Below are 9,100 nucleotides of genomic sequence, written 5' to 3'. Positions count from 1 at the left end.
ACGGAACAAAAAGGAGGCGTATCCATGGGCGTATCTATAGTGCTCTACTGAGAAGTCACAGCAGTCAGTGGTTTGATCAGTAATATCCAGCTAAATACATACATATATATATATATATATATTTATTTAAACTACTGCTCAGGAGTCATGGACGAAGTGACAGGCGCTCAGCTCATTGCCGAGTCTCTGAAAACTCAGGTGAGATCGGGCGTTCAGATGTAGCTTTTTACCTCTGCAGAACTGTGTCAGAGTTCATGTTCTGGGCTGCAAGAGTTGCCAAACTTTATAGCTTCAGGCATTTGATGACCTGATCTCATTTAGATATTGCTTCTCCCTGCAGAAAGTGGAGTACATGTTTGGAATAGTCGGTGTTCCTATCATTGAAGTGGCCATGGCTGCTCAGGCTGCTGGGATCAAATATGTGGGAATGCGTAACGAGCAGGCGGTAAATGATCCGAACGCCCTCTACTCTTTAAAAGAGTGACTAAATACTTACAGTATAATGATTAGATCTCACAGATTGTTCTGTCACCCCATAGGCGTGCTATGCTGCATCTGCGGTTGGATACATAACAGGGAGGTAAGACCCAGTGGTGGGAAGTAACGAAGTACAAGTACTTCGTTACTGTACTTAAGTACAATTTTCGTGTATCTGTACTTAAGTAGATTTAATAATGGATACTTTCTACTTTTACTCCACTACATTTTACAGTAAGTATCTGTACTTTCTACTTCACTACATTTCTACAAAAGTGTCACGTTACTCGTTACATCCAAGTCGCGTTGTTCTTTTTTTCCGTTAAAATGTGAAGGTGGCGCCGTAAAATCCGAGCAATAACGTGACTTAGTGTCTGTTGTCACCCATCGCCTCCACCTTTACTCGCACGCGGATCTCCAAGACATGCGCAGTGAGCGGGAGAAGATGTCTGTCTAATCCTCAGTAATATAGCTCTGCATAAATCGATATGGCGACATGTAAAATCAGCAGCGCTTCGCTTTCACAGACGGTGGGACTTCGTCCAACATTTAGCATCACTTGGAAGGAAAGTTTAAAGAAAGGTAAGCTCCGTGGACGTGTTGCTAGCAAAGCTAGCTGTACAGAGACACATGTTGCATCTGCGATGAAAAAAGAGTTGTCACTCATGCGCTGAATTATTGTGTGGAGGTGTTGACTGAGGCGTCTCATATACTGTATGGGACAACGCTGGTACCAAAGTGCAATACAGTGGTATGATATTCAGGAACGATCCGATTCTTCTGGATGGATCTTTACTGATTAAATTTATTTCAGCTCTAAGTATTTAATATCTAGGTGTTTTATGGGAATGTGGATCTTTCAGATCAATTTGAGAAGCAATTTTGATAGGTAAAAGTACATTTATTTTATGTCACGTAGCACGAGGTGCTGGTCTTGACTTGGTCTTGGGTTGGTGGTATTGACTACAACACTGCTACTGGCTCCTTGGTTGAATGTCCACCCCCACCCACCTTCTTTCCATCCCCTTTCTGTTGGATTTCTTTAAAAATAAATGCCATTAGTGGCAAAAAAAAGTAAAGTCCATGTTATGTTTGGACAGGAGACAAGATGCTTCCATCCCTGAAATTATGATGCATAGAATCGCATATCTAAGTCTAAGCTATGTTACAGAGTAAACACAATAAAAACATGCTTTATCTGTGGTATTGTTCATTAAAATGGCACATTTCTAATGTATTAAAATTACATACGATCGGTACACTTAATGATATTAGCGATTAGGTAATCCATTCAGCAAGTACTTTTACTTTTAATACTTAAGTATTTTTAAAAGCCAGTACTTTTTTACTTTTACTTAAGTAAAATGTTAATGTGGTAGTTTTACTTTTACTTGAGTACATTTTTGTCTGTGTATTTGTACTTCTACTTAAGTAAATTTTTTGAGTGCTTTCTCCACCACTGGTAAAGACCTCTGTTTGCTGAGCAGAACAATGTGTTTAGGTTGTTGTTGTGTCGCTTTCTTGCTAACATGTTGCTTCATTCCTGTTGACCTCTGAATCCAGACCAGGAGCCTGCCTGGTGGTGTCTGGACCTGGACTCATTCATGCTCTGGGTGGGATGGCCAACGCCAACATGAACTGCTGGTATTACACAATGTTGAAACTTTCCTCTTTCACTGTCACATCTGTTGCTTTCATTCACACCCCAAAACTATTACATTTACAATTAATTTTTTTTTTTTTTAATGGAAGGACAACAAAGAGTAAGAACATAATTCTGAAGATATATAGTTTTCAATTTTGTTTCCAAAACGTTCATGATTAGTCACCTAATTATTAAATGAAGTCCATTCAAAGGTTTGTTGGAGAACATTATTGAACAAAGAAAATCATGAAGCTAAATAAGGGAACTGAAAAGAATTGAAACTGAGATGGATTAATTAAACTGGAAATGGCTTTAAAGCTGCTCCTTAGAGAGATTGTACCATTTTGTTAAGAAGAATGGTCAAAGATGGGTCTATATTTTGACTGAGAGGCTGAATGTAATCACAACTAAACATCACATTGACGTTTGAGATTGTAAAATGTGAAAAGGTTGAAGTAGCAGGGCTGTAGAGGAAGTGTTTTCTCTACTCAGGCCAGTGCTCGTGATCGGCGGCTCCTCGGATCGAAACCAGGAAACGGCAGGAGCCTTCCAGGAGTTTCCCCAGGTGATTCTACCTTCCTGTGGATTTTTCTTTAACTCTGAGTCTCTGCCCTGACTCCCGGTTTCATTCATTTTTAGGTGGAGGCGTGCCGCCTCTACAGCAAGTTTACTGCCAGGGCCAGCAGTCTGGAAGCTATCCCCTCAGTCATAGAGAAGGTGACTACGTTATTATTTGTTTTCACGCAAATAGGATTCCTTAAGAATGAAGTAGATCGTATTTGTTCACTCATAGGCAGTTCGCACCAGCATATACGGACGCCCGGGTGCTGTTTACGTTGACATCGCAGGGGACATGGTCAATGCTAAAGTAGAGCGGGACAAAGTCAGGTTTGTTTGATTTCAATGCATCCTTTTTTATCTAAACGGCCGCTCAAAGTGTAAAAGAATAAGATTAACTGATCTCTCCTGCAGGGAAGTGTCCTGCTGTCCACCACCACCTGTGAGTTTGGCCGCCAGCGCTGCAGTTGAAGAGGCCCTCTCCGTCCTAAAAGCAGCAAAGACACCATTGGTCATCATTGGAAAGGGTAATTCAAAGAAAATATACATTTAAATTTTTTTCAAACTTACAGGGGCATACCTTTTTATTTCTTTTGTCTGTGATGCAAATCAGCTGCGACAGAATGAGGCTGTGAAGTTGTGTGTTCTGAGCAGGAGCAGCTTACGGCAGGGCGGAGGCTGTGCTGACGGAGTTTGTGGAGGAGAGTGGGCTCCCGTTCCTGCCCACACCTATGGGCAAAGGAATCCTGCCCGACGATCACCCCAGCTGTGTGGCCGCTGCTCGCTCCAGGTCGGCCAAATACTGTAACCTAATCAAGCTCCAGAACTGACAGTTTAAGGGTTTTTTTTTTTTTTTGTTTGTGTTTTTCTACATTTTTTTTGCCTAAATTCTGCAATGAAAGATTTATTTTTGCACATCTTTACAGAGCGTCGCCCACAAACATTAATCTAAACTTGTTATTGCTTTTATTATTTTATTTTATTTTTTCTGTTGCAAAGAGCTCTTCTTCAGGCCGACGTCGTTCTCCTGCTCGGAGCGAGGCTAAACTGGATGCTGCATTTTGGTCTGCCACCCAGATTTAATCCTGATGTTAAGATCATTCAGGTGTGTAAATGTCGCAGCCAATATTTCACTAAACATCAGCACAGATGTTAAAAACCTGTTTGTACGATAATCTGCTCCTGGGGGCGTCACTGCACTGTAATGAAAATGAAACCAAATGCTTCTTCCAGGTTGACCTCTGCGCCGAGGAAATGGGAAACAACGTGAAGGCACGTGTTGCTCTCCTGGGGGACGTCGGTGCTGTTGTGTCTCAGGTCTGACATGAGATTCGGTATTTTAGCTTTCCTCTAGATGTGGACGGATTAAATAATTGTATCCTCTTTTTTTTTTTTTTTTTGTTTTCCTTCAGCTTCTGACGTGTGTCCGCAGAGATGGCTGGAAATATCCCTCTAAGACCGAGTGGTGGAGCGCGCTCAGCGAGAAGGTTGCTGCTAATATAAAAACATCAAAGGTGGGTCCGACTGCTCTAATTTCGGACAAATCTCTTGCCACTACAAACTCTTTGCAGATATTCCTAATTGACGCTCTTGCTTTCGTCACAGGATCTGGCTCTTAAGGAAACGTTGCCCATGAACTACTACACTGTGTTTCATCACATTTCTCAGCTGCTTCCACGCGATTGCATCATTGTTAGCGAGGGCGCTAACACTATGGACATCGGACGCACCATGCTGAATAACTACCTACCCCGACACAGGTGAGGTGTTTTGTCAGCGTCAAGCTTCAAGTGGCACAGAGTGGACCGATGGAAATGAGTCCACATCTGATAGCTGCTCTGAAATGAGTGTATATATTTTTTGATTCATCTATGATTAACTTTTTTTTTTTTTTTTTTTTTTATAAAATTCTCAAACAGTATTAACTTTTACCAGAAATGGCCGTACTTGACATTTCTTTACAACTTACTAATATTATGTCTTAAATTGGTTAAATTGTCAAACATCAATCCCAGGATTAGCCCTAACCCTAGATCTTTTAAAATGAAACTATGCCTGACATGTGATCAAAGGACGCTTGCAGTGAAATGTCACATTTCTTAGCACCGCTAAGAGTTTTTTAAAAATGTGATTTTCAAGCAAAAAAAAATTACTTTTTTAGCAAAATAAGAGGTGGCAGACTTATTGGCTGCCCTAAATTAGGGCGAATAAAATTACCCAAATTAGTTGATGGATTTTTCCACATTTTCTTTGTGAAATTACACCACTGTAATAAAAAAATTCCTTATTCCAAAGGATTTCACATTCTATCATAAGAGTGCCAATAAAATTGGCTGAATAAAGTCAATACAGGAGCCTGTGTGGCGTAACTGTGTTGATGTGAAGGTTGGATGCGGGCACCTTTGGAACGATGGGAGTCGGCCTTGGCTTCGCCATAGCAGCAGCTGCCGTGGAGACGACCAGGACCAAACCCCAAAGAGTTGTCTGTGTGGAGGGAGACAGCGCCTTCGGCTTCTCTGGCATGGAGGTCGAAACCATGTGCAGGTCTGTTACAGTTTTCATAATGCAGTCATGTTACTTTTTCCAACACCAGTGGACATTAATTTTTCCCCCCTTTTTACTAGGTATAATCTGCCTGTGATCATTATTGTGGTCAATAATAATGGCATTTACAGTGGAGTAGATGCCAATACGTGGAAAGAAATGTCAAAAATGGGTGACCTGACCTCTGTGTGAGTCTTCCATTAACGAGAAAGTGGCTATAGGACAACCTGTGCAATCCAATTTGTATTTCTATGTATAATCACCTTCCTATATGTGTGTGCTCTCCTTCAGGGCGCCTCCTGTCTCCCTTCTGCCCGACGCCCGCTATAATGAGGTAATGACGGCATTTGGAGGTCAGGGGTTTCTGGTGAGGACCTCGGAGGAGCTGCGCGACGCCTTGCAGCTCTGCCTGACCGACTGGGAGAGACCGAGTCTGCTCAACGTGCTCATTGATCCTTCGTCTGACAGAAAGCAGCAGGTACATGAACGCCTCTGTAATTACATCGATCAGTCACGGTTCTGATCTGAATCGACTCAGTTTTTATATAGTGCCTGTCAGAAGTATTTGTCCCACAAACTTCAATATATTCCATCGAGATTTTATCTGATTGACCAACATGAATTGATGCATGATGAAGAAGTACAAGGAACAGTGTCTTTTTTTTTCTTGCTTGTTTCTTTTTACAAAAAAAACATTTAAAAAAGGATGTGAGCATTTTATTTCTTCCCCCTTTTCTCTGCCAACCAGGGGTGAAAGTAAGGGGGTACGGCAGGGTACTGAGTACCCCTAAAAGATTTAGCGGGGGTACGCAGTACCCTCAAGAGAGGGGAGCGGCTGTCAGCTGTAAAAAACAACGGGTTCACTGTGCAGCAGTGAGTTCACCCACTAATTAGCCGTGACTGATTAGTTTTTCAATAACAATCTAAAACACGACTTAATCAGTTAATAAATGGCTTTTTTCCCATTTCATATTGTTTCTGAACTGTTCGTGCTTTGCTAGAGCAGCGGTGCAATACGTCGATCGCGGAAGGTTTTGAGACGTTCTCAGCATGAGGTGACAAACAGAACGCCGCCAGAACGCTGAGACCAGCACGTCCTCCTCTGACTCCTTATCAAAACATTCATAACTTTATTAAAGAACAACAACAAAAAAATCAACAAAACGTGTTCAAATTAATGACCCAACGACAATAATAATCTAAGTGATTATTGTTTCAACAAGGCGTTGCGCAATTCTGTGCGTTTCGGTTCCATTACTAGAGCAGGAGTTTAAAATGAACTAATCAACCACCGCTGTGTTCATGAGAGGCTTATTAATGATWGCAAAATAAATATCAGGCCTGAAAACCTGATATTGTAACGGACTGAATGTTATGTTTTTAACGTAATCTCTGGTCGGATTGTGGAGCGCATGAGGTTGCCATGGCAACGGGTGTGCTTAAATGACGGAGAGACGGAGAGTAAAAAGGTGAGTGGTTTAGAGTTGATCACTTGTTCGGGTTGTTTTACCTTTTTTTACCTTTGCYTTGGCTCATCACAGCCGCTGTAGTTTCTGAACGTTGAATAAACGAAAATCTTGGACTAATTATCTCGTTCTTTGTGAGTATACGTCATTTACAACAAACATCAAACACGGTAAATATGTTTCATTAAGTATTTAACAAACAAATGGCTTCTACCGCGATAATTATGTGAAATTAAATTGTCTATTATAAAAAAAATAGTTTGGTGCGGTCGGGCTCAGAGTCTGAGAGGCTTTTCCTTTATCAAACAAATTTTTTTGCCTCTTATTTTGTGTAAATATTTATGTTGATGAGATTTTCTCCAAAATAATAACCTTTTTCAACCTTTATAGCTCCACTATTGAAAATGAGGCTCTAACATTCACAAATGACATTGAAATAAAATCCAGTCCAACATCTGGTTTGAGGTGATTCCTCTGGAACCTGTTGGAGGAAAAATATCCCAACTTCAGACGATGAGCTTTAACCTGACAGAGCTCTGTGGTTCCTCCAGGGTGAGGAGGTACCATGTTAGGAAGAGAAGTGGAAGCTGCAGGATCTTCAGAAGAAACGGGTGATGATGCTGGGGTACTGATTACCCCTATGTCTGGACACAGGAACAATAGAACCAGTTTAAAAGCTAAATGTTCAGAATTTAGGTCTCATGGCATCTCAAGGTGTCAACATTGCAGCCAGTGGGCTGAAGAAAATACGGCTTTATTTTGTAGCAATTCAAGAGCTACCAGCTTTTATCACTTCGCAAAAATGTTATCAGCACAGAAACTCCAAAGCACACAAAGAAGCTATATATATATATATATATATATATATATATATATATATATAATTTTTTTTTGTCATAGTACCCCCAAGAATTTAAAACTACTTTCACCCCTGCTACCAACCCTAAATAAAATTCAGTCCAGTCAATTGCCTTCAGAGGTTACATAATTAGTAAATGGTCATCCACATCATCAACTGACAAAGTCCAGTCAAGGAGAGCATTAATTATTGAAGCAGCCACTGTAACTAGACACCAAACACTAGCTGCATTTATTTACATTCACAGTCGAGGTTAAACAGGAGATGTAGGGTGAATTCACGCCACCCTGTGGCCTGGGTTGGTAACTGCAACAGACAGGACTATAAACGAATGCAAAATCTTATGAACTGAACTCCCTTAGAAATTTTTAAGATAAAAACTTGCTCAGTGTAAGAAAATGTACATTTCCTTACAGCATAATGTATTTTAAGAAATAAAAGGATCAACAAATGTAGTTCCCCTTTTACTACATCTCCAGAAGCTACACATATTCCTAAGCAATATTTTTTGTTTTAGATTTCGTAGGAAGTCACGGGGAGCACAAGAACCTTTTTGACCCTCACAGCAGCACAGCTGGCTGTCCTTAAAGGATAAAAGAGCGCTGCAGTTCAGGATTTGCATGGAGCATCAAACGGCTCGAGCCTCGTCTCATCCTCCCACCGCTTTGTAGACCGACGTCCCGCCCTGAAGCATTAATCTGTGCACCCCAGGTGCATAGCCGAACTGTTGTATCCCCCTCACAATCCCTTCGTCTAACTCCAAGCTGGCCTTTCTATTTCAGGGATCCTGTAATTAGAAAGCACAGCCCCTCTTTGTTTATGTTGAATGTATCCACGCAACCCTCAGCAGGCAAATCTGAAGGTTGCGTGAAGGTCCGTGTCTGGTGCTGAGCCCTGCGCCTGAAGAAAACCTGTTTCTTTTTATTTGAATTGGGTTGGTTTAATTGGTGTTTAGCATCTACTTATGCTTACAGAAGACAAAGTCGAGTCTGAGAATAATGAAAATAAACCTCATTGGTTTGATGGATGCTGTATTAACATGATAAGCTAATGGATTTTGATGGTGTCTGTGTTTACAGGAGTTTCCTTGGCTCACACGCTCCAACCTTTAAGACTCGAACCTTCGTCCAGAACGTCAGCGGATGAGCAGTGGAAGCTTTAAAACATGAAACTGTTTTAATTTTATTGATTGTTCCTATGAAATAATTAATGTTTTTTGATACTTGCTATGTTTTAGGAGCTAGCAACCTTTTACAGTTCACACAGTGAAACTTTTTTCACTATAGTTAATATTTTCTTCTGAAAGACTTGATATGATAATATTAAGAGAATGAATATTGATGCTGTTGAATAAAATAAAACAAAATAATGCTTAAAATTATGTGGCATGACTGTTGTTTGGGCAAACAAACCAATAAAAGCACATGAGGAACTTAAAAGTGCAATTGATTTTTCACTTTTTTTTCCTCATCTTTTGAGTTTAACCTTCTTATGAATGATACAATAGATGATCCAGATAATTAAAGTGCAACTAGGACACAACTTTCAACT

General features: G+C 40.6%; 1 protein-coding gene across 3 annotated transcripts; it reads left to right on the top strand.

Annotated features, from left to right (window-relative positions):
- Window positions 1-18: 18 nt before the first annotated feature.
- hacl1 (2-hydroxyacyl-CoA lyase 1) lies at window positions 19-8,930 on the top strand. Of its 3 annotated transcripts, XM_008432485.2 has the most exons (17): window positions 22-198; window positions 341-445; window positions 540-580; window positions 2,041-2,121; window positions 2,615-2,687; window positions 2,762-2,839; window positions 2,916-3,010; window positions 3,095-3,207; window positions 3,335-3,470; window positions 3,680-3,785; window positions 3,914-3,997; window positions 4,093-4,194; window positions 4,286-4,440; window positions 5,066-5,224; window positions 5,305-5,412; window positions 5,516-5,702; window positions 8,629-8,930. In XM_008432485.2, exons 1-17 carry the CDS (start codon window positions 148-150, stop codon window positions 8,659-8,661), a joined length of 1,707 nt encoding a protein of 568 aa, XP_008430707.1. In that variant the 5' UTR covers window positions 22-147; the 3' UTR covers window positions 8,662-8,930. The 3 variants fall into 3 exon arrangements, with proteins under 3 accessions (XP_017165236.1, XP_008430707.1, XP_017165237.1); XM_017309747.1 differs by lacking the exon at window positions 5,305-5,412 and having other exon boundaries at window positions 19-198; XM_017309748.1 differs by lacking the exons at window positions 22-198; window positions 341-445; window positions 540-580 and adding an exon at window positions 860-1,059.
- The last annotated feature ends 170 nt before the right edge of the window (window positions 8,931-9,100 follow it).

The sequence above is a fragment of the Poecilia reticulata genome, linkage group LG16 (assembly GCF_000633615.1).
Source record: "Poecilia reticulata strain Guanapo linkage group LG16, Guppy_female_1.0+MT, whole genome shotgun sequence".
NCBI lineage: Eukaryota > Metazoa > Chordata > Actinopteri > Cyprinodontiformes > Poeciliidae > Poecilia > Poecilia reticulata.
This window is presented reverse-complemented; position numbering and strand designations above follow the sequence as displayed.

Bases quoted from the DNA above. Each gene is read 5' to 3' on its own strand.
- hacl1 (XM_008432485.2), top strand. From the start codon at position 148: ATGGACGAAGTGACAGGCGCTCAGCTCATTGCCGAGTCTCTGAAAACT. The intron at 2,122-2,614 runs GTATTACACAAT...TTCTCTACTCAG, and splicing joins AACGCCAACATGAACTGCTG to GCCAGTGCTCGTGATCGGCG. The intron at 5,225-5,304 runs GTCTGTTACAGT...CCTTTTTACTAG, and splicing joins GAGGTCGAAACCATGTGCAG to GTATAATCTGCCTGTGATCA.